Genomic DNA, 24,769 nt, shown 5'->3' with positions numbered 1-24,769 from the left:
AATGTCGGTCGGGCGAGCCTTCAGATTGCAAGCACTCTTAGTGCCTTTTGCGCCTGAATGTCACCGCGGCTACACAATTTGCTGTTTATTTGACATGATGTTGCAGCCCTACAACCCTGGCATGTGTCAGGAAGAATAATTTCCGCTAAGATTGCATAATAGCTCCAGCATCCGATCCCTCAGCCTGCTAACCGCTGCCTTCGCTGGGAGGATCGCTGGTTAATCCTGGGCTCTGCTTGCCCTTGAGCCGACGCGGTCGTAAAAAAAAAAAAAAAAAAAAAAGCGGCCAGTGAAAAAGCTCTTATGAGCTATTAATCTGGAATAACAAGGTGGGCGATTTTGTGTGGAAACCACAGAGTGGTCAAAACAACATCTACGAACAGCCCTAACCAAGCGAATCAGCAAGCAGTAGTCAAAACAGTGAGGATCAGCGCTGCTGCTTTAGGCTCCAGTCTGCGGTCTTTTTGCGTTGGTAAGCGCTGTTTTTGCGGTGGTGAGCAGCAGAGCAGCGCATGGCTGGCTGGCTGGTGGATCGTATGCATACGCATTTCAGTGCCTGCCGTACAACCTGTCGACGTACAGGAAGGATGATGTCAGGTAACCAGTGTCAACCTGCTCTCTCTCAGTCTGGTTACAAGCCCCACTGCAGAGGGACGCTCAAGTGTGCTCATTTAACAGGCAGGATAAAGAGCTTTACCTGTTTCAGCCACAGGATCCCCCCTCCTTCTTCTTCTTTTTTTTCCTTTTTTTTGTTGGTTTACCTGTTTTAAATCCAATGATTCGAAACGGAGCAAAGATGTAGATTAATGGCTAAGGGTTGGGCAACCGAGCAACTGCATTTGCTGCAGCATTTCATCTACATACAGCTGAAGCATTAAAAGCAGTAAATTCAGTAAATTGATCACCTGTAGATATACCTTGGTTTTTCATTTCTGAGGTGTCCTACTATCCTTTCATCCTGTTTACTGCATAAAAAAAGCCTCCTGACTTCAAAGGGTCACGTTTTGATTTAGATTGAAATCGGCTGATTTGAAATAGGCAGGGTGGTTTTTCCTTATAACTGCTTAATGAAATAGGTTTTGACAAATAAGGTCACTTTTTGGGAAGGAGTTAGAGGATCAGGTTGATAGTTGATAGATAAACATCTACTCTGTTCTCCATACTGAATTAAAGGTATTTATTTGAATTTATTTATGACTCTTGGTGACATCATAAAACGAGTGCAGGCATCATGCACAGTCACGATGCACGGTGCTGATAGCTATAGCATTACTCAGCAAGACTGTCTCATTGTGCTCATGTTTATACAGCAAAAAGAGTCAATTTATGTACGAGGTGGTACCTTTATGCTAGTATGTATATGTTTCTGCAGGTGGCTCATTCAGAACCTGTCAGTGCAGGTGTTCAGATGCCGATTCACTAGTTTCACCCTCCAATTTGTATTTGCAAGTATTTGCAAGAGAACAGCACAAGCAGGAAATGACACCCAGGGTTAATATATGCCATTAGTTTGGTGCTTTTATCCAAAGAGCCTTGAACTGCTTGTGTATAGATTTCCATCACAGTTGTCTCAGTGGAAATGTGACTGCTACATCCCACCTACATCGAGTCCATTTTTGCTGCAGAAACCACACGTGCTTCGACAGCAACATTTTGTCAACAGTCTAAGCTCTGCAGTGTCTTAACAATCCGACCACTGGCTGATTTGTGAATGTGGCCCAACACCCATGGGAGCACAGTCAATACCGCAATACTGCATGATTGTGTGTTTGCATTTGTTTAATTGGTTTTTACATGAGGAATTGGATTCATTTCTTTAAGCCATTAATTAAAAGAAAACACTCAGTGTTCTTGTATTAAAAGAAAAAACCTTCAGGGCAGCTGCAGGGCTGTGACAGATCATTTCTAGGAATACAGGCTGTATAATGTGGACATTGTTTAGTGAAGCTGAGGCACTGAATATGATTATTCTCCATGTGAACATCATTTTTAAAATTGGAGTCCCAGACAGCTCAAAGTTATTCATCAAGCAATTTAGCAATCAAAATTAATTTAAAAGTGTGCAGTAGCAGTCAGAAATCTGGGCATACTTGATGATGTGTTTTTGATTGATAACTTTATCATCAAAATTAATATATTACATATAATTAAGATAATTGATCATGTTTTAGCATAAAATGATGTAAATAAGAGCTGCAATGCTGCAACAACTTTGCTAACCTTGCTCTTTGTAGGCCAGCTCTACAACTTCACACCTACAGATCCTGACTAACACCTGAGGAATTCACAAAATTAGACACATGACCTTTATACTAACATTTGTATTTGTTCCTCTAGTGAACCTTACTATTCTTCTTTGGGCTAAATGGCAGATTAGGCACCATTTGGCTCATTACTGCCACCTAGAGTATAAAGTCATTCAATAGCTCTTTCCAACCTTGCTCCACTCATGCTCGGCTGGTTAGTTGAAAACATTGAGATTGGCTGTTCCACCTGAACTTACATTGCAATGAGTTGTTGTTTGCAACACACGGCTGTTCCTTCAATTAAAAATAATTGATTTTACTTTGGAGGGAGACAAGACAAAAAGTTAAATCGTCAACTCTCAATCAATTGGCTGCCCTGACTGTAGGCAGTAAGCCAGTTAGCCAGACATGCTAACGACTACATGATTTGGAATCAAAACTGTGTAGCCTTCAATTTTAGAAAATAAAACTGCCCACTGTATGTAGGCCTACAGCTGAATGAATGTTAGAGGATGAAATCAACATCACTGCTTTAATAAGAATATTTTTCTTGTATCAAAATATATCACATTATGGTTAAAAACATGAAAATATACATGCAAAATAATCAAATATTTAAATGTTGTCTATTATTATGTAAAGCATCAGACAACGTTGTTAGTTTTTAATACAAATTAGTGTGAAATCATTCACTTGGACAACATGACATGATCGTCCCAAAACAGTTCCACTGCTAATCAATATATGATTGTATTGATTTATTGTTCAGCCCTAATATTACAAACATTGTTCTGTATACATCAAATAATCATATACAGGCTATATTCCGGATATAACTACAGATGTAATCAATGTTACACAGTATTAGAGTGGCAGATGTGACGCACCTGTTCTGAATTTAACAATGGAAATGCCATGGTGAGATAGAGAAGATTTAAATAATGCATCACATTTTCCCTAGTGAGCGCACATCTTTGTGTGTGTGTGTGTGTGTGTGGAGGAATCCACCACCACATGTTCCACAGAGGAGGAACATACCACTGCATCTCATGGAGAGAGGGGATGTGGTGGTACATTCCTCCTCTTGGTCATCCAGCATGAGTCAAAAGTGTCCATTGGCATGTTGCACCCCCCCCCCCCCCCCCCCTCCCCCCCCCCCGCCCCCCGGTAGCTCACACACACACACACACACACACACACTCATATACCCTTCACCCTCAGCAGACCATGTACTGTTGTGGGGCATACTGCAGCCTGTCAGAGAGAGTCAGGACAAAACAGACATTTCCACAGACCGACACCAAGATGGACCCTACAGAGAAAATCCTGTCCTAAGAGGTGCAACCAGACTCTACAGATAAAAAACACTGATGAACTGCTAATGGCTGATTAATATGATGATGATGGCAGGTGGAAGGGTGTGTAGAGGGGTGGAGACCTGTGTCTGCCAGCTGAGTGGCGTTTCGGTTTTGAGTCAGCCCTGATATTTTTTACTGATATTTTGGCTTAGGGTTAATTAGGTGACTCAGCCTTGCTGCCAGTTTGTCGCAGTGACCACTCATGGTAATGCAACAAAAAAAAGATGTCTTCATAGATCACCAATATAAAAGAAACATATGTACAACTTGTGACAGGACCCTCTGAAAACAAGGTCAGTTCATACGCTGTATTGTAAACGTTTGATCCATGAATGTTGATTCCAGAGCTTAGACAGCGGGTTTAAGGTGTCTGTGGACCACTAACACTAATGCACATGTAACATGAAATTAAAAGCTAAAGACCTTTTGTGGCTCAGAAGTTTTGAAATGGACAGACACCGTCTTTGAGTCCAGAGTCCAGTTCTCATAATACATCTGCATCATATATACCTTCCCTGCTGCAGGTAATTAGCTGGAAGAGACCACTGAGGTCATAACTGCTTACATAAAGGCAACGTCATACATAAACAGAATACCAAGAATAAATATTTACATAAATACAGACTCTATGAATAATTCAATGACACATGCTCTTCTCGTCATTTACACACATACAGTGTGCTGTGCCGGTCATATCCACACATTACCACTAATGGATCATAGAAGCTAATGGAACAAAAAGTCTCTCATCTCATATAAATTCAGTTTGACAGTGGTGTTGGGGAAAAGAAGCAGGTGATGGTCTTTCAACAGGTGTCATGGACTTCATGATTACCTAGTCAGGAAATTTGTGGTCAGTCTCTGGGCACCGACTTCCTGTTTCTGACCCCATATGTGCTAATATAGCCCCAAAAAAAAGAGAGTTCCACACTGATGCCAAAATAAGAAACACTATGGTTTGCCTGTTGTGATGCTGATCAGAGGCTGGGCTGTGTCCTGCTTTAAGCACGGAGTGGGAAGATGCAGGGATGCAGTGTACACACAGCTGCGAGCTTGTCATCGTACATCTGATCAAACACAGTGTTACCAACTAACAGATTTAACTTTTGATGATCAGTCATTTCAGTTGTTTTATTCAAATGTAGAAAAAAAAAACCAATTCTGGCCAAAGCCTCAGAAGGTTTAACAAGTTTTTTCACTTAATTAGATAAAATATTTTTATTACTGGTACTGAGCATTTTGCAGAGAAAATGGTAAATCAGTAGACGTCATCAGTGAGATGCGTGTGCAGGCATGGGGCAGAAAACAACCCAGAGTCCATGAGCAATTCAACAAACTGCACAGATCACAAAGGTAATGAGTGAAAAATGTTCATTATCTTTAGAAGGAAACCGTCCTGTTGGCTCAGGGAGCAGACTCAGCTGTACTGTTACTGACCTTAAGGCTTTTAAATGACGGCTCTGCGTCTGTGACGTGCATTTAGAGTTTCAGTGTGGGACTCTGTGACAGAGGAGCACACTGTTCGCTTTGGGGTGGAAATGCATCATGCTGCTATGTTAATTTTCCAGACAAAGAAAAAAAAAACATTACACAGGCGTACACAGTGTGTTTTTATGATCCTGTGTAGCTGATCGGTAATACTGGTTGAAATCCTGTGGTGACACAGTTATCAGGAGAGAAGCTCTGACTGTTAACGCTGCAGTCATCACTAATATCAGTTATCTGAAAGGGGTTAGCAAACAGTCAGATAATAACAATAATTTTAATAATAATTAAAAGTAAATAAAAATGGAAATAATAAGAACTTGTTGCCAGTAAAGCTTTCAGATATCCAGCAGGAATCTAGAACAGACGTCCACAGCCAGCCTCCTTAAATTAGAACAAGCGGCACCTTTAAGATTGAGATGCATGTGTGCAGTCTGTCTGTCTGTCTGTCCGTCTTAAACAGGGTCCTCAGCAGTTTAGTGAGATGTTAACGGATTATTGATTATTGTGTTAAAGTGACCGCAGGATTCACAGAGAGGGATTTTCTCTCTTTGCCTTGTGCCTTAAAGTAAACACAGACTGTATTCCTTAAGGTCAGGGAGGAGCAGAAAGGGTCAGCGAGACGTTTGGACAGACTCTGGCTGCGGTGAGGATTGAACTAACGACCTTACGTCCACTAGGCGGTCTCACCGGCCATCTGGCCTTCATAAAGCCACTGGATTAGAGAGCAGCAAGTCGAGACTGGAACATCTGAACATCGCAAATGTTCAAGAATAACACAGTGGCGCCCATACTTACCCCAAACATACCATACTGCATGATTTATGCTGTTAGAGCAAGTTACTGTGGCATAGAAACATCTCAGTGCTTTTCTTTTTTTTGGGGGGTCTTTTTTTTTCCTCTGTATTTGAATAAATCTTCAGCCTTCTTCAACCTTTCTTCTTTGCTGGTAGACACTTCTATCTACACAACACACAAATATTCTGTTTACTGCTCCACTAACAGCAGCTGTGGCTGGATAGTATCAGAGGTAAACAGCTTAACCCGAATTAGAAGCAGAGAGTGGGTTACTCTGTCCACAGGAAAACAGAAAGCGACACACTATTGTTTTAGCTTCGTGTTGTGGATGTGAAACAATAGAATGGTTTAGGAGTGAAAATGCGGATTGCAGTATATAATTTGAGGGTGTCCCCAGCCAAAGGTTTGAAGCATTAAACTCAATTTAACCTCTGACCGATGGTTTCATGTATAAATTGAAATTCTTTTCATTGCTGCACCGGTGCTTTCAAGGACAACACAGTTGATCTGATTCCCATCAAAATCAATAGCTAGAGCAGGCGTGTTTATGATCCCTGTGTGAGAGAAAGACAAATAAAAAGAAAGACGCCCACTTGTGCGATGGAATAAGTGAGTGGGCTATAAAAAAGATGGCACCTCTCCCGATGTGTGTCTCTCCTCCTCCGTGGTCTCTTTCTCCTTCTTAATGAAGTGAGCAGCTTATTTCGCTCATAATTTCCCTGTAGCATCCATCGCTCTGCAGCTTTTCCTGAGCCTGGTTATTTGTCTCCCTGCTCCGGTCTCCGTTTTAACACCCACGCCCAGTTTTGGAGGTAGCAGTCTGAATTACTGCATTGTCAGGGTCGGAGGCTGTCAGACCACCTCTGTCACACTCTGCTTTTAATACATCCCTCCCTCCAAACAACATCGTATTAGTCTGGAACCTGTTTTACATAGACCAGCAGCACCAACACATGCATTTTCTCTACCACTCTATATTTTTAGCAGCCTTTCTCTCCTGTCTGCCTCACTCTCCCTTTCTCTGTTTGTTCTTTTCCTTTACTTGCTTTCCTTTAATCCAACTGCGCGCAGTAAAAATCCCATCTCCAATTCTGCTAATAGAATAAGCACGTTGACAAAAGTCATTTGTCAACGTGCTTAGTTTATTTATGAATTCATTCCATTTTAAAACACTTAACATCATTTGAATAAATAAATTTATTAATCCATATGTTTATTACTTTCTGGTTGAAAATCAATTAACAGAGTGCTTTATAGCCATTTATATGCCACCCATGGTCCTCCATACTGCCGACGAGCTAACGCTGCTAAAATCCAAAGTGCTCTCTCACACCTTCAGCTGTGCTGTGTGTTGTGATTGTCTCGGTTATAGATGGATGGTTTTTGGCAGCTTGAAAACTGATCTGATTTCTATTGACATGTTTTAGCCAGTGAGGTCATCCCATACAAACAGCAGCAGCCTCGTTTCATATTTGAGTGTGTGTGTGTGTGTGTGTGTGAGAGAGAGAGAGAGAGAGAGAGAGAGAGAGAGAGAGAGAGAGAGATAGTAATGGTTAATCTGAGGCTGTCTCAGTGCGGGGCCTTCCTCTGTGAGCTCTGAGCTGTAGCTATATTTAGAGAACCGCTCTCTGCTGTGGGGCAGCCGACAAAACACACACGTATGCACACTTGCACTCACACACATTTAAAGCACACAGCCGCTAAAAGGACACATACCGTACAAACAGAGAGAAGCACACCGGCAAATACACAGATCCACACCTATCGTGCACACTGTGTACTGTAGTGTCTTTGAATGAGCCTGTGTGTGTGTGTGAGCAATGTTCACAGTGTGTGTGTTAGTGTGTCTTGTCTGCTCTGTCATCAGACTTTCTAACAGTAGCCTGAGGAGGTGCAGCCCTAACATGTCCACCTCAACAACTGAACGGTTAAAAAAACATTGGTGGGGCTTAAATCAATATTACAATATAAATAATAATCAGTGGTTATGGCAGAGAATTCAGGAGGTCACTGCTCCCACCCAGGAAATAGTCAGGCACAAAAACCTCATCAGGCATTGCAACTTGCACTGCAACAACATCAGCATGTTTCCCAAAATGTCACAGTGCATATGACAGTGGTTCCCAAACTGTGGAAAAATGTGGGATGTAACTTAAGCAGACATTTTGACTTGTTGAACACAGGTGTAAATAATAACACACTAATTGCTGGGACAGAGCCAGTATTAGGGTCATTACTTCCACCTGTGCATTGACTTGTGTTTGGATTCCAAAGGGGAGCAAACAAGATATGACTGTGATCTGACTCCCCATAAAGTCAGGATGGTTGTAGTGAGTGGTTCATGGTGCACGTAGTGTTTGTGTTTCACTGTCCTGAAACCAAAGGGTCAGTCAAAGCCTTTGACATCCCACCAGTTATGGTGTTTGCAACTGTTCATCCAGTTTATCTTCTGTCAGTTTCAGTCGGTGACTGAGACAGTACCCTGTGGGATGCTAGTTGGATTGTACCATTCGTTGTTGTTATAGGTGGCAGTCTCTGTTGTTTACCTCGTTGTTGGTAAGTGCAACATTTTGTCTTCTCACAGCTGATTTTGCTGGACACAAACTGTAGGAGCTGTTTTTCGCTGTGTCGCTTTTTAAATGGTGCAGTTCAGGTTTTGATGCGTAGCTGCTGATTCTCTACATGACTGCGGACGGCTCTTTACTCCAGCTGAACGCGCTGATGTTCACTTCACAAACAGACAGTTTTGCAACAGGAAGTGAGAGTGGAAGATTAAAAAGCACTCTGCAGTGGACGGATAATTGATTGCTCACCGAAATAGCTGCCACAGCCATGTTTGGCAAAGCTAAACATGGCTGTGGCTGTTTAGCAGATTATATGTGTGATTAATGGTCCATATAATACTTTAAAAACTTTCTTGCAATGCATTTTTACCTCATAACAGTGTTGCTTAACAAGCCCAGTCAGTTTTGAATACCTGTTTTGATTGTGTCTTTTTTAATGGACTTTTTTTTTTAATGACATGAAAAGTATTTAATTAAATCTTCTTACAAGTTTTTTACAGTCTTTGATGAAGTGTCCCTAAACAACAGACACTCAGTTATAACAAATTAAATCTGACAGAGAGGCACCATCACAGCCCATGAAAAATTACAGCAGCGTGTGCCCCGAAACCTCCTTAATTTAATACCTTCTCTGCCGACTGCTGACAAATTACTTAGTGTGATTTGTTTAAATGGGAAAGCGAGTTGGCTCATATAGGAAGCTTATTAATTTCATAATGTGCTCAGTAAGGGCTGATGGCAAATAGCGAATGTGTGTCTGTTGGCTTCAATTGCCAAACAGGAACTAACCGAGAGCTTGGAAGTTGACTCTGAGTGTTTCCCACCATTCAGCTTGACCTTAATGTGTGGTCTTTATACATGTTATTGCATGAATTCCAAAACACAGCCCAAGGCCTGACAATGAACACAGAGCTGACAGAGTTATAACTGCAGGAGCTCGGCTCATATTTCACTCACTTGGATGGAAAAGTCAGACAACAGTGGTTTCAGATTGAATTACAGTGAAGTAAAAGCAGCAAATATGTCTGACATTGATTTTTCTGATTTTCTGGGATGGGATCACAAAGACAGATTGAGCAAATTGAGGTAGAGAAGCATTAGTTCACTGTGACTGAGCTTCTAAGTTTGTAGATCATCATTAGGTTTTTATTTCATTCATTTATTTTCCATTGTTTCCTAACACTGAATAAGCTGTGTGTTTATGTAGGGGTGGATCCATAATGGAAATGTTCCCATAATGGACTGTAATAACATTTTGCCAGTGCTTTCTATCCTTTGTAAGAACACACTCATCAAATTGCCTGGCAAAATATCCAATCACAGTTTCTGTTTTGGGTAAAATGGACGACGTCAGCTTTTGTGCTATCACCTGCTAACCTTATCATCCAGTGAGGTCCTTGGCTTCATTTGGCCTGATGTAACATTGTCAGACTATGACCTCAGGAGCTCAGTGGTCACCATTTTGACATATATATAAGGAAAACTGAAATGAAAATTAACCTGCTGGATCCTTCAGCTGCTGACTGCTAACTGCTGACTGCTTGTAAGGCCAAAACATTGAGCTGAAAGACACTAAAAAGCTCTGTAGAACAGTGGAGACCTGCTGAGTTGGGTGATAAATCCCTGTGGGTTTATCTCAGTGAGCGACCTCTTCACACAGTCATGTAGCCCATTGTTCTGTAGAACCATATATCTTAAGCCCTCAGCTCTGATGCAGCAGCGGCTTCATTACCCATCGATTGTCAGTGCAGACATCAGACTGGATACACCCCCCGAGGCACAGCAGGATGAATAATTTATCGGGATGCTTGGAATAAGAGGAATATTTAGAGTGAGCGAGGGGAGGCGCAGGGAGGGACCGCTTCTTTATCCTGCCACTCCCTGCCTCTGCAGTTTTAAACACAGCACACTGCCAAAGGAGAGCACTTTAATATATGGTACAGATATAGTATACTGAAGAGACAGGAGATTTGTTATAAGCTCAAGGGAGGGAAACATGATGATTAGTTATTGAAGAACAATAAAAAAAATATGTCCTTATTAATGATGTGGGCAGGAAATTTTATTCAGGGTTTTAAAATGATGACGAGCCATCAGAGAAATTTGGCTGGAGATAATTATGTTTGCTGAAATGAACACAGTAACTGATTAGATGAGGGCAACACAGTGAACTGAAATCATTTCACAGAAAGCTCTGGGACTGTTTTCTTTTTCTCCGGTCTTTTTCTAGAGGTCTGCTGGAAACAAACAGATGAAATTGAATGAAGAGGTGATGTTTTTTGTGTGTGGGCAACAAGGAGTTTTCAGAAGTAAACAGTACTTTATCTTTCATTACATTTAGAGACACTGCTGCACAAGAGCAGCTGTGAAAGAAATAAAAGAAACACCTGAGCCAACAGCAACTCAAAGGAACTGCTTAGCAATCCAGGCAATACAGAGACAGAGGCTGAAGTATGTATTTTCTCCAAGTAAATCAAAGAGACTGTTGAAGCCTTTTATCGCAGCACGCTTTTCTCAGAAGGCAAGAGCCTCTTGTAGATCTTTTTCATCATGGAGGAAAGGAAGGAAAGAGGAAAGGAAGCAATAAAAACAGAAGGATGAACAGAAAGAAGGGAGGATGATCTTAATGTCACAAGGTTCTGAAAATATTTCAGCTCTGAATTCACAGTCTAAAGAACTGGGATTTTGTTTCTCCATGCAAAATGTTTCCCAACTGGATACATCTAAAGGGGCTGCATGATGATTAGTAACGTAACAACGTTACTAATCATCGTTACTAATAACGTATTAGTAATTAGTAACAATAAGAAACGAGGAGTAAAATTTGATTTTTTTTTCTTTCCTTGAAGTTACACAGCTGGTGGAAGCAAAGTGTACCCTTCTGCTTTTCCTCATGTCTTTCAAAAGCTGTCAGAAGTAGCTCAGAGCTGATGTTCACATGACTACTTGTTACAAACTTGTATTTCTTCTGACATTGTTCCACTACCTGTGATGATTTGTCTGTTTGAGCATGCCAGATAATGCAGACTGATCCAGTCCTAGTGGTCATAGCAGTACAAATGTAGACAGAACATAAAGCTATAAGAGGATTGGTACTGGTATGAATCACTGCCCTCCCTATACTATAATGGAAATAAATTCTAATTCACAAAAATTGGATTTCAAAGTGTATAATCCATAATTGATTGATTTATCGATTGAAACATGCAATTAAATCACCCAAGGGCACATCGCCGTAAAAGTTCCCAGTATTCCCACTATGGTCACCTTGATGTCATTTCCCCTTTCATCCATGAGCAATAAACATTCGCCCATCAGAGCACAAAACCAACAGATTCATTTCTCTGTATCCACAGTAAGAAAGTTGGCACTTTGTCTCTAATGTGGGGAAGATGAACCTCATGATAAACACGGCACCTTATGTTTGGCATGGCATTCTGTGGATGGCATCACATCATCATATCGCTACCAGATTTGGGGTGTTAGCTTAGAACCTGAAAATGTTGAAACATGGCAGTTGGAAAAGAAAAACCATGAAGTGAAAGAATACAAAAAAAAAAAAAAAAAGCTTTGAGAAATGGTTTTGAATCCAAGCAAAGCAGACCCCAGCTCTGGCCTGCATGCACATGTCACCATCCCAGCTTGCAACTTGAATGCACCTGTCTTCAGCCACCACAGCTTCGCACCTCAGCCTCAGCGGCTTGCTGCTCTAAGTCCCCCCCCTCTGTCTCAAATGCTGTCTTCTGTCCTTCCTCTCTGCTTGCCTACGCTGGCGCCCACAAGGTCGTAATATTTTTCAAGGTATGTATGGATACACACTTGTTAAACTCTCAAAACGAGCTGCCATTTTCCTCTTCGTGTGGAAATATATCTTGCTGTTTCCGCCCGTTAGCATGCTAACTATCTGTGGCTCTCTGAGTGGAGAGGTGGTTGAATAGAGGATGTGCGTCACCGCTTTCAGCCCCCCTGCTGCAGGCCGGTTAGCTGGCTAGCACCTCAGGAGACAGGCGACCGGCACACATAGCGGCAACCCTAGACTGTCTGGCAACATTGCAACCCAGTCACTGAGCTGCAATGTCAAGCTGCTGACTGAATGGAAACACTAACGCTCATTAGCATCCATAAGTCAAATCCCCTGTCACACTACAACTTGCTCAGAATGCTTAGTCTCCGAAGCCCAGAACAAAATGGATTTGTTCCATCAGGAGCTCGCCATTTTGATTCAGGTGGCAGGTAGTCTGTTACACATTCACCCCAGTGAGGTAGATTGGTATAATAGCACATTAGCTACTACTATCTAAGATCCTGCATGTGAAATGAAGATAGACGTTTGAAGAGATCTGATAATTCTGCCATTTTAAGCAACAAATAAAACAGCTGGTGAAAAGTTACAGTTACAGTACTTTACAACAGTCCAATTCCTGAATCAGAAAATTAGGGCTCAGCACACTCAGGTTTATTTTTTATTCATTTAAACATCATGCCCTCTGGTTTTAAATAAACCATGTTATGAAACTTGATTTTCAGTGTTTTCTAGGTTACCCAGATGCTTTCTAGGGCAACCCATCGGTTTGCGGATACCCATGGAGATCTCTTATTTGTATTCTAACAATTTCCTGATGCTTTTACTCCTTACTCCTCTGTTTCCATATTGATTTTTGTGCCACTCTACTGTCCCTGATGAAAGCAATATTTCCCATCTCCATTACTACAAGATGTTTTCATCATGTATCACATTCATATTCTGTTTCACAAGGGGAATCGTTTTTCTCTCCCCACTTTCTGGCACGCGCTCTCTTTTCAACAGAAAATGGTTTTCTCTGATTGTCTGTAATTATATCTGAGACGTTTGCGAATGAATTTTGATGAGTCATAAATACACTGAAGATTTCGAATATTCCAGATACCTGCAACTGCATCTGGACTAATCAGAGCAGGTCTCAGTAAGACCTGTCTGTGGACTTTTGACCATTTGGCTGGCAATGCAATCAAATGTGAAAAATTCTAAATTTTTATTTTTTATATTAATAATAAATCAATATACTGAGTGTGAAGGGTAACTCTTAATGGCAAATTTACACATATATATCATGTGATGATGCAGTGGTTCCATTAACAACACACGGATACAGTTACCAGCTAGCTGGTAAACATTGTTGGAGAATTTAATTGCTAGAGACCCAGATATTTCCCTCAGGAGGCAGTGGAGAGCAACGCAGGACTAAAAGGAGTGAACACTGGACTTATAATCATCAAGTCTCTAGAACTACGACTCTAAATGAATGTTAATGTTCTATTCATTTCACATTCATCGTTAAAACTTTATAAAATGATTATTTGTCTGTGTGTTCACAGCTTGTTTCACGGCCCTAAACAAACATACAAAAAAATTTAATTTATTTAGCCTTAGTTTCTGTTCTGTGTGAGTAGTAGTACAACATATGATGCTGTTCAGGAATTCAGCAGCTATGACAAAATCTTCTTTGGGAAAATATATACGACTGCAGAAAAGAAAGGGAAAGAATCAAATCAGCTTCCAGAAGCTATTGAAAGGCAGCTGGACTTGCTGGAGATTCTTGAAGATGCTTCACCTCTCATCCAAAAGGCTGGCTCAGCTCTGGGAGAAGCCTTTCAGATGATAGCTTTTGGAAATACCATGACCTAGATGACTGAAAATCTTCACAGACAAATCATATCAGTTCTTTCCCTTTCATAAATATCACAAATGAAAGGCCCCTTTAAGACCTTCTGACACACTGGTCTTGCTCTGTTTCACCTGTGTCTGGCCAGACCACAGGGGTGTAGGTGATGTGGGCACGATGCCAGCACTGCAGTGTTTCTACCAGTTTGTCTCTCTGGCCCTAGTTTCTCAGTTCCTCTGTATCCACTGTCTTTCATTTTCGTATATATCAATACGTAGTTGGGTACAAAATATTACACAGTTTCAATTTTTATCCCTCTACCCCCTATTTCTCTCTCTGTCTGTCTGAACTTAATGCCTCAGGATTCAATGATCACTGTGATTTTATTTAATTTTTTTGCTGTCAGTAACAGAGGGTTGGCTTTATAGGCACATGTGATTAGGAAGAACTGAAAGTTCAACTTTTTTGACTCATCCAGCAACTGAACACAGTCCTGATGTTCTTTCCACAGAGAGTTTCTTGTACTTGTAGTTTGCTTTGCTTTCATCTTCTGTCCAGTTCATCCCAAACCAGTTCCATGTGGTTTAAGTCTACAGACTGTGCTGGTCTTCATCATGTGAACCTTCCGTCTGGTTCTGTTCTTCTAAAGTTTTGGGTCATTATCTTGCTGTAGGATGAAGCTCTGACCAACCAGTCTGTCTCCCTCTGTTACTGCCTTTTTCTCTCCTCTGATAGAAACATACAGTCCTACTTCCTGCAGCACAGTGCTGTTCTGATAAAGCATCAGAGGCTGTAGTAACAGTTTGTTCCAACACTGCCTTTTTCAGGCAGAGGGTTTGTAAGTCACCAACTAAAGTTTGGTCACCTCTAAGAAGTGTTTGCATTAATTTTCAAGTCTTCATTTCCTTCAGTTGCTGCAGGAAAATTGTAAGTTTCTTCATCCATATATATACAATTTCACCCATGAAACAGTTTTTAGTTCAAGTCACTAACACTTACCTACAGAGTGGCCACTAGAACAGCACACACCTACAAAACCTGAACTCCCTCATACAACTTTATGAGCCTTCTCGTTCACTATTATCTACAACTAGACGAGGAAGGACGTCTCAGTCTAAACTCTTCTCTTGTTTGGTCCTTTGATGGAGGAACAAGTTAGAAAACTTCAGGCGGCAGAATCCTTCTCTGTCTTGAGAAATCACTTGAAGACCCATCTCCTCTTAGAGTACTCACTCACCTAATATGATCTTTCTTTCTTTCTCTCGCTCTCTCTCACTTCTCTGGCTCTTTCTTGAAAAAAACATTGTCATTTGCCCTTACATGTTGCTGCATGCACCCGATGCAGCCTTGTTGCAGCTTGTATAAAGGTTGAACTATTTGTTGTAAAGCCTCTGACGGAACAAATGACTTAAAACCACCTGTGGTAGATTTACTTTTGCTGCCGTTAAAGCCTGTGATAAATCAGCAGGCTGTAAAGCCTGATTTACTGTCAGAGGCCCTGTCAGATCACTTAATGCAGTTACCATGGTTACCTCCTCGGGCTCGAGCTGCAGCGATGTGCATTGGAATTTCTCTATCTGCCGAAGCACGCGGGTGACTGTTGTACCTTTCTTCTCTGCTGCAGAGATGATTGTCCTGCCAAGGTTTTTCGATCTGTGTCGAAGTGAAAACGTGTCAGCGCGTCTTCGGCCTACAACGTCTCTTTGAGCAGGCTCAATCATTACAGGCTCCAATGAAATTCATGAATTTTATAATGGAAAATCAGAGTAAAAGCATGTGTACAGATTATAGAGAAGCATGACTTGATGCACAAGTGATTTCTGCTGCTTTATGTGCTTTATACCCAGGCTGAGTCTTATAAAGGTGAACAGTTTGGCTTCTTGCACAGGTTTTAGACATGAAACTATTCTGAATATCACTGCCAAACTGTCTATCTCTTACCGTCTGGTGATTACAGTGCTCAGAAAGCTATCGGCCGTATCACATCTTTGCCTCATCGCTTCCTTTGGTAACGCTGAGAGGTTGACTGTATTGATTCTTAACTCACTTTGGGATAAAAGGTCTGATGCAGTGATTAGTCTTCTCTAAGCCAGGCTGTAAGAAGAGGTGATATGTAAATATGATTGTGAACATAAAAAGAAATCTACTGTGACTTTATGCGAACAGTTTCCACACACACACATAGTAACACACCATTTTGCATAAAGATTTTCACCTTTCACCTTATAGACTCTATAGGTCCATCCCTCTTGCTAACTAGATCAGAGGCTAACTTATCGACAGAGGTGGGAGAAGTGTCCTGACCTTTTACTAAAACAAACTGACATACATTAATCTGCTCTGTATTCCATCCAAAAGCCATCTGCAGAAGCAATGTCAGTAAAATTAGATTGTTAATACTTATGCAGCGATGCGTAAGCAACATGTGACTTTTGTAGCTGCTCAAAGTGGAGCTGGTTTGAACTACTAATGTGTTAACCTAGGTAGTTTAGTCCAGTGGTTCCTGACCTTAAGGCCAGGCCCTTCCAGAGGCTCTCAATATGAATCTGATCCTTTAGTTTTTTAAACTGTTAACCATAACTACGACTTCTCTTTTAACATCCACATATATTTACTTCAGAAAGCATCTAACAGTACCATACCATACAATACAATACAATACAATGTATAAGGACTTTAATGCTGTAGTGAAATTCATGCCTTTTTCTACATTATCTCAGGTGTTCAACCAATATTTCACCTTAAAGATAAAACAATTTAGAACTGCAAAACTTTGGTAAAAGTGTGTTTTTTTGTAAAATTTTTTTCCCTATGATGTGATAATTCACAACATTCTTGCAGTAAATACATATTAAAACATGAAGTAAAAAAAATCTCTACTGGAATTTATCAGTCATTTTTAATGATCCCAATAACATTCTTCTCCTCCTCCTCTGTCTTTATCTTTGCAGACCATGCAAGCGGCGCGATGCCCGACAGATGAGCTGTCGCTGACTAATTGCGCCGTGGTGAGCGAGAAGGATCTGCAGTCAGGACAGTGAGTTGTCATTATCGCTCGTTCATCGTTGGCTTTGTCGATACACCATCCGCCCACCTTATCACCAACCAATCATTCATCCTGAAGGTCACAGTTAATAATCTGAGATGAGGCTGCGCTGACGTGCTGTGTCTGATTATTGTTATTACCTTTTGCTTTACATTGTAATAATGACAGTTAAAGCTGCAGGAATTTCACGTATAAAGTCACTCATCTTTTTAACCTGAGGTTTTTAGTTTATTTAGAAAGTCATGATTTCACACTTGAAGTCTAACAAGTTCTTATTTCCTGTAAATAAATCACGTGTGGGCCGTTTCTGATCTGATCCCTGATCAGTAAATTGCCAGTGAGTTAAAGCTGCAAGCAGCTGATGCTGAAAAACATGAATGCGTCATTTACTGTGCAACCCTAGTTGCATGTGCAGGTAATTTAAACACAGGAATGACAGACTCCGCTGGTACCAATGATATCGACTCTATAGATAGGCAATATAAATACATACATATACATACATGCATAGAATATTATTACTGCAGAAAAGACTACTGATAGTATAAAAATAGCTTTGATATAATGAAAATCTTGAGGATAGTAACTTCTAAAATCAGAGTTTCGGAAGAGTTTGTTTTCTTAGTGTCTGGTGTATTTGGTCCATGTCAGACAGTTCGAGGTTTATGTGAAATACAAGCTTCTCCAGTCTGTTTTGCTTCTCTGCAGCATGACAAGCATTCAGACACTTCAGATGTCATTGTGTTTCTGTTGCTCTTGTCTCTTTGTGTGCTGGTTTACAAAGGCAATGACACTGAGGTTGCAGCAAATGGAACATTTTTACTTACATACATACATATGATAATAAAAACATATTTTAAGTGTTAAATGCTGCCAGACACTCCTCATAGTATACATTTTGATGCACATATTAGTTTCACACAAATGTACCTGCACTGTAAAGACAAACATATAGAAACTATTCAGTAAACACGAGTTATCAAATAGTCTAGCATTTTTCCTGCTGCCTATGTACATAGATAAAAAATCGCCTGGGTTGTATTTACCACCCTCCAAAATCCTGTTTTTACAGTGTGTTTTAAAGTAGAAGCTACCTGGCAGGTCTCACAATAAATGTCTCATCTCATACAAGCTGTATTTTACTGCCATGGCAACTGCAGCCTTGTCTTTATGATTCAGTGCCACCAAACAGTGGAGTGGGTCTTGCAGTTCTGCCAACAGTTTGCTGTGCATGCTCTTCACAGTGAGACACTGGTCAGCAGGAATTTTTTTTGTTTTTTTTTTAGTTTGAAAACCAGTGCTCAGTTGGTGGAATCCAAAACAGAGCAAAACAGACTGTATATTATAGACTGTATATTGGTCTTACACTGGACTTACCTCCATATGAGACAGTAAAAAGTCAAATAAAAGAAACTGCTATTTACACAAGTTAGCAGCGTTACACTGCATATCGTGTGCCCCCCCAAAAATTAAATAAATAATTAAATTATAGAATATTTCATAATTAGCTCTCTTCTATTTCTGCAGACACGTGACTGTGAAGACAACACCCAACCACAAGTTTGTGTTTACAGTCAAAACCCACCACACTGTGGCACCTGGAAGTATCGCCTTCAGCCTGCCGCAGGTACCCATATACAAGCACACACACACACACACACACACACAAAAATGTTAATTAATTACTAGTGTTGGATCAGTGCTCACTCTTTCCTGAGGTTTCTTTCTCTTATCTCTCTTGTAGAGGAAATGGGCCGGTCTCTCCATTGGCCAGGAGGTGGAAGGTAAAATATCATCTGATCAGCTGCATCTCATGGTTAACTAGAAAAAAAAAAATCCTAGCTCTGTTGCTGTGATTGACCATTCATTAAGCCCTGCCCTACTGTGGACACACCTGTAGAGCTTTCCATTTTCCCATGATACACTTGCAGTTTACAGTGATAACAGTGACAAATTTACCGCTAGAAATTCAAAGTACTTTTTAAAACAATGGGTCCTTTGTTTCACTCAGACGTAGACAAAAGCTACGTGTTTCAGTTGGCCATGTGAAGAATTGTGGTTATCTGTAAGAGGTAAATTTGTCCCCTGTCTGTCCCCTCAGTGTCCAACTACAACTTTGACAAGTCCAAGCAGTGCATTGGCGCCATGACAATCGAAATTGACTTCTTGCAGAAGAAGAGCACCGACTCCTCTCCCTATGACTCAGACAAAATGGCTGCCGAATTCATCCAGCAGTTCAACAACCAGGCCTTCTCTGTCACCCAGCAGGTTTATATACACAGACAAGAAGGCGCACATTTGTTCTTCGGTCTTTGATTTTGCTCTGTAGGTTTTTTTTTTTTTATCTTCCTCTTGCTTCTCTGTCTCTCAGCTAGTGTTCAGTTTCTGCGACAAGCTGTTTGGCTTGATGGTGAAGGACATCGAGGCGATGGATGCCAGCATCCTTAAAGGAGAGCCTGCCTCTGGAAAGAAACAGAAGGTATATCACCTCTATATTGAGATTTATCATCAAAACCAGTACAACCAAACTTGTCACTGCTCAAATGCCTTTGTCATACGTGGGTTTTGTTGAAGTAGCTCTGGGTTATGTGCCTTAGTCTGTTCAGGATATATATATATATATATATATATATATATATATATATATATATATATATATATATATATATATATACAAACAAAAACAAACAGAACAAACAAAAAGTTATCAGAAATTAAATAAATATACTCTATATACATAAAAGTTGCAAAAATATACACAATCACAAAGAACAACAACAGAGAAAAACAATAATATAAAATAAAAACAATATAATTTTAATATTTTAGAATAACAAAAAATAAAAGAATAATATACAAATAAAATATAGAATACTAGAGAGCGAGAGAGCTCCTCTCTCAGTGTTTCTCTCTCTCTCTCTGAGAGAGATAGAAAGAGTTTTTGCTCTCCCTTCCCTCCTCAGTGAGAAAGAGAGTTTTTTCCTCTTTCTCTCAGAGAGTTTTTCTCTCTCTGAGAAAGTTTTTTTTCTTTCTTCCCTCCTCAGAGAGAAAGAGAGAGTTTTCTCTCTCTTTCTTTGTGTGTGTGTTAACAATAAATAATAATAAACAATAAATAATAATGGATTGATGGTCTGATTAATTATTTAAAATTATTAACTTAAATTTAAAATGATTAAGATAAAAGTTATAATGATATCTTCCATGATCTCTGCCTTTCATTTTCATACAGTAGTTCTTTAAGATATTAGTAGATATTTAACTAGAAAATATCTTCTTGAATCCACATCAGCAACTTGCCATTGAGGAAATATCTAAATTACAAGTAGGCAGGTTATAGGCCATGAATGAGGCAAAGTGGTAAATGCAGCTCCAGAGGTCACAACTGTAAGAGTCCAGATGGGTAAAATTAGAAACTGTGGATACATTACAGATAGCTGTTACTGTAGTATGACTGAGGTGTACCATGTTGGAAATAAAGCTCTTTATTCTGTATACTACGGTGGCAGAGAAAGGCCACGCAAATGCAAACGTCGCAACACAAATGCAAAAGCCTCACAATGGAAGTTAAGTCACAACTTACTTTCTGGCTACGAAGTGGAAGAGGAGAAGAAGGAAGTGAAAACTTCTTCAGAAACTTGCAATTGTTGCTGTCATTATGTGATTGTCACAAATGAACAATGCTAATAATTAATATTTGAATATTTATGTAGTCTGCCGTCTAACTTTGGACTGCTATGAAGCTTAATTATAAGTAAGTATCTGAAGAAGGTTGACAGAAGACTGTCAGGTTGATACTGAATGTTCCTACTGTCAATGATCCCTTCCAGTTCTGATGACATTCTTGCTGTGGCTCAGTTCTGGCACCTGTGGGATTTTATTGATCGCTCTGAACAAACACATTACCCCCACCCCTCAGCCCTCCCTCCCATAATTAAACCCCAATTATTACCTAACAGAGAACCAGCTTGAAACTTAATTGCTTTTGAGAAATGGTGCAGTCAGGTGTAGCTCCTAATAAATCAGTACACCTTATGTGTACCACACACCACCAGGATCATCTTGTGCCTTATGTAGCACACATATAGTAATACAACCATCTACCAACTAGTGTCACCACAACAGAGAAGAGCATTCCAGGATTTCAAGGCTAGAAAGACTGCCAATAATCACATACATGTTTTACTTGCTGCATTATTTATTTATTTATTTATTTATTTATTTATTTATTTTATTTGAACCACATTTCTTTCAGTGTCTGTGTTATTACTCTTCTGTATGTTGTTATTGCTGGATTTCTCTCTCGGTATTTTCTCTTGCATATATTTTGGCCTTAGGGGCCTCTGTGCATTGATATTCAAAACAAGGTGTCCTTGTGCGGCTAATGTTTTAATCAGGAGATGGAGGGAGATATTTCCACATCATCAGGAAATCTGAGGAAAAGATGGCCTTGTATTTGATATGTTTGATTTGAGGAGTGAGCTCTGGGTCACAGAGCGAGTGCAGAGGGACATGACTAATCACCACACAGGAACAGATCTTGCATTTTTGCAGCATTTATATCATTTTGTGTTTTTGTGATGTTATTCTTGCTGGACAGAGCACAGACTGGCTGTAACTCTGGTTTCTCTGACAGATCGACATTGGGCTGATGGTGGGCAACAGCCAGGTGATTTTTGAGAAGGCAGAGAATTCTTCCCTCACACTAGTCGGTATGTTCCTTCTTTCCCAAAACCTCAGAATCTGGATTTTAACAGGCTTAACTTTTTTACAAATATATGTGTGAAGGAGATCCATGTTGCACAACCATCAAACACAGGGTGCTGAGTGAACAAGAGCCATCATGTAGTGATCCCTTATCTGTTTTCTCCACAAGATGGCAGTAACAGTACATGGCCGTCTTCTCACACAAATATGTATGCTTCTCAAATCACCTCTGAAGAGTTCACACTCCTGTCTGGGTAAAGGCCAAGAAAGACCTGTTTTTATTTTATGCTTGTTAAGGTATAACTGACATGCTGCAGGATTTCCTTTCCACTTTTCCCTCTATATCAATCACAAACCTCTGAACCAGACCCTGAACCTTTTTACAAATGTCTTACTCTGCCCTCATGTGGTCACTGGTTTTAAAATGGTATCTCTGATATTTGCAGGCTAAGTTGCTTCCTTCTATATTTTAACAGGTAAAGCAAAGACCAAGGAGGCACGACAGACAATCATCAACCCAGACTGGAACTTTGAAAAGATGGGAATTGGAGGTCTGGACAAGGAATTCTCTGACATTTTCCGCAGAGCCTTTGCTTCCCGAGTCTTCCCTCCAGACATCGTGGAGCAGATGGGTGAGAAACCCTGTTCATCCTCACTCTTTTCATATTTTCCTCCATGCCGGACTGCATAGGTTTTTAAGTCTTGCTTTATGTCCACCGTCCTTTTATCAGATGATCATGAGACAAGCTCTCATTGTGTCTCTATTTCTAAATGTATCTATGAAATTTAAATTTATTTGTCTTCTTAAGACATATAATCAATGCAGTTCATTTAATTTAAAATGTTCAAACTTAATTATAGTAAAAATATATTTTATTGTATGGATCAGACATTTTTTGGATTACTTGACCTTGCAAGTTATTTTGTGCACTGTTTATTCCCTGTGGTAACAAAATGTAATATACAATAATGCAATACAGGAAACAGGGTTAGTCACAGTAACAGCAGCTTCTTCTCTCTCTCTCTCTCACACACACACACAGACAATAACATACAATGGTTTCATTGGCTTTATGATTCATTTTATTAACCTAGTTTCTTCTCCCTCTGGCTCTGAGCACATAAAACTATTTCATAACATAACAGACAATCATCTTTTCTCTTCCCTATGTCTTTTCCTCTCCTCTCCTCCCTCATCTCTGCTTTGTCTTCTGACTTCTTCCTTTATTTCCCTGCCTTCCATTTTTTTTTCTTCCTCTCTTTCTCTTCCCTCCCTGGCTTTCTTTGCTCCAGGCTGTAAGCACGTGAAGGGCATCTTGCTGTTCGGCCCCCCAGGCTGTGGTAAAACACTGATGGCCAGGCAGATTGGCAAGATGCTCAATGCCCGTGAGCCAAAGGTCGTCAACGGCCCAGAGATCCTCAACAAGTACGTGGGAGAGTCTGAGGCCAACATCCGCAAACTGTTCGCCGAGGCAGAGGACGAGCAGAAGAGGGTGAGAGAAGCTCAGCGTACTTTTCTTTATATTTAATTGAAAAAAAAAAAAAAAAAGGTGAAATTACCATTTTAAAACTCGACCTGTCTCCAGCTGGGAGCCAACAGCGGCCTCCATATCATCATCTTTGATGAGCTGGACGCCATCTGCAAGCAGAGAGGCACGGGTGCCAGCAGCACGGGCGTGCACGACACTGTGGTCAACCAGCTTCTGTCTAAGATTGACGGTGTGGAGCAGCTCAACAACATCCTGGTCATTGGTGAGTAGCATCAGAAACTGCACACATGACTGAAGAGAAAGGTCTGGACAGCAAAATTGGTGAAAACAACCAGATATCCTAAATTGCCCATATGTTCCACATAAGAGCAGATATATTCACTACTTTTTTACTCTTACTGTACTTTTTATTTTCCACTTTTATTTGCTGATCATTTTTTTATAATTGAAGTGACAAATGTCCTTTCCAAAAAGTGTCATATTGATTTGGGGTAAATATGATCACCAAATATGATCGTATGATCGATATGATGTTTACTGTCTGTGTGATATGTTCAGTTGCACCACGTAAGCTCAGTTTCCTCTGTTATTGGAAGCATCTGCACAGACATCACTATGAAATCACTATGAATTTCACACAGTGAATCAGTCTGTCAGTCTCTCAGTGTTTTTCTCTTTTTATCCAGGTATGACCAACAGACCTGACCTGATAGATGACGCCCTGATGAGGCCTGGCAGGTTTGAGGTCAAGATGGAAATTAGTGAGTATTAAACAAAAACTACGCTCACTCTTTCTTTGTTCAGCTCTGTCTTTTTTTCTTTAGTTAACACGTTTCTTATGATCTTTTACATTAATACATTTATCTTAAATAATGCTTTTAGTCTTTTCACCTTTAACATGTTCACCATCTCTCATTTCTTCCCTTCCATTCTTTCCTGTCAATTCTACCCTAATCTCTCGACCTCTCAATGCTCATTTCTTTCCTTCCCATACCCCTGTCCATCCTTTCCTTTCCCCTCCACCCTTCACCGCATCATCCTCTAACCAGGTCTGCCTGATGAGAAGGGCCGTGTGCAGATTCTGACCATCCACACCAACAAGATGCGAAGCTTCAATCTTCTGGCTACTGACGTCAACATCAAGGAGTTAGCAGTCGAGACCAAGAATTACAGCGGTGCAGAGCTGGAGGGGCTGGTCAGGGCCGCTCAGTCCACGGCCATGAACCGACATATCAAGGTCACTTGGCACTTTCAAGCTGGGGTCGGGTTGGGATGCCACTTTAGTAAGAAGCCAGCAAACAGTTTACAAAAATCAAGTCCTACATGTATGTTTCTGCTATAACATTTTAAAAAATAAAAACAAATCATGCAAGCAGACCGTGACCCGTGCCTCGCAGGTCATAGCTGTCTGCCGGCAATCTAACCAACTCTAAAGC

General features: G+C 40.4%; 1 protein-coding gene across 1 annotated transcript in view; it reads left to right on the top strand.

Annotated features, from left to right (window-relative positions):
* nsfa (N-ethylmaleimide-sensitive factor a) overlaps positions 1-24,769 on the top strand; it is a 29,849-nt gene that overhangs the window by 111 nt on the left and 4,969 nt on the right. Inside the window, exons 2-12 of the mRNA XM_041062947.1 lie at positions 17,045-17,130; positions 18,667-18,766; positions 18,884-18,923; positions 19,241-19,407; positions 19,511-19,618; positions 21,773-21,848; positions 22,320-22,475; positions 23,137-23,336; positions 23,430-23,595; positions 24,020-24,094; positions 24,383-24,570. Of these exons, the coding sequence (XP_040918881.1) occupies positions 17,045-17,130; positions 18,667-18,766; positions 18,884-18,923; positions 19,241-19,407; positions 19,511-19,618; positions 21,773-21,848; positions 22,320-22,475; positions 23,137-23,336; positions 23,430-23,595; positions 24,020-24,094; positions 24,383-24,570 (1,362 nt within the window). The remainder of the gene's footprint in view (positions 1-17,044; positions 17,131-18,666; positions 18,767-18,883; positions 18,924-19,240; positions 19,408-19,510; positions 19,619-21,772; positions 21,849-22,319; positions 22,476-23,136; positions 23,337-23,429; positions 23,596-24,019; positions 24,095-24,382; positions 24,571-24,769) is intronic.

Source organism: Toxotes jaculatrix, chromosome 18, assembly GCF_017976425.1.
Source record: "Toxotes jaculatrix isolate fToxJac2 chromosome 18, fToxJac2.pri, whole genome shotgun sequence".
Lineage (NCBI taxonomy): Eukaryota > Metazoa > Chordata > Actinopteri > Toxotidae > Toxotes > Toxotes jaculatrix.
The sequence above is the reverse complement of the archived record's forward strand: the minus strand, read 5'-3'. Positions and strand labels throughout refer to the sequence as shown.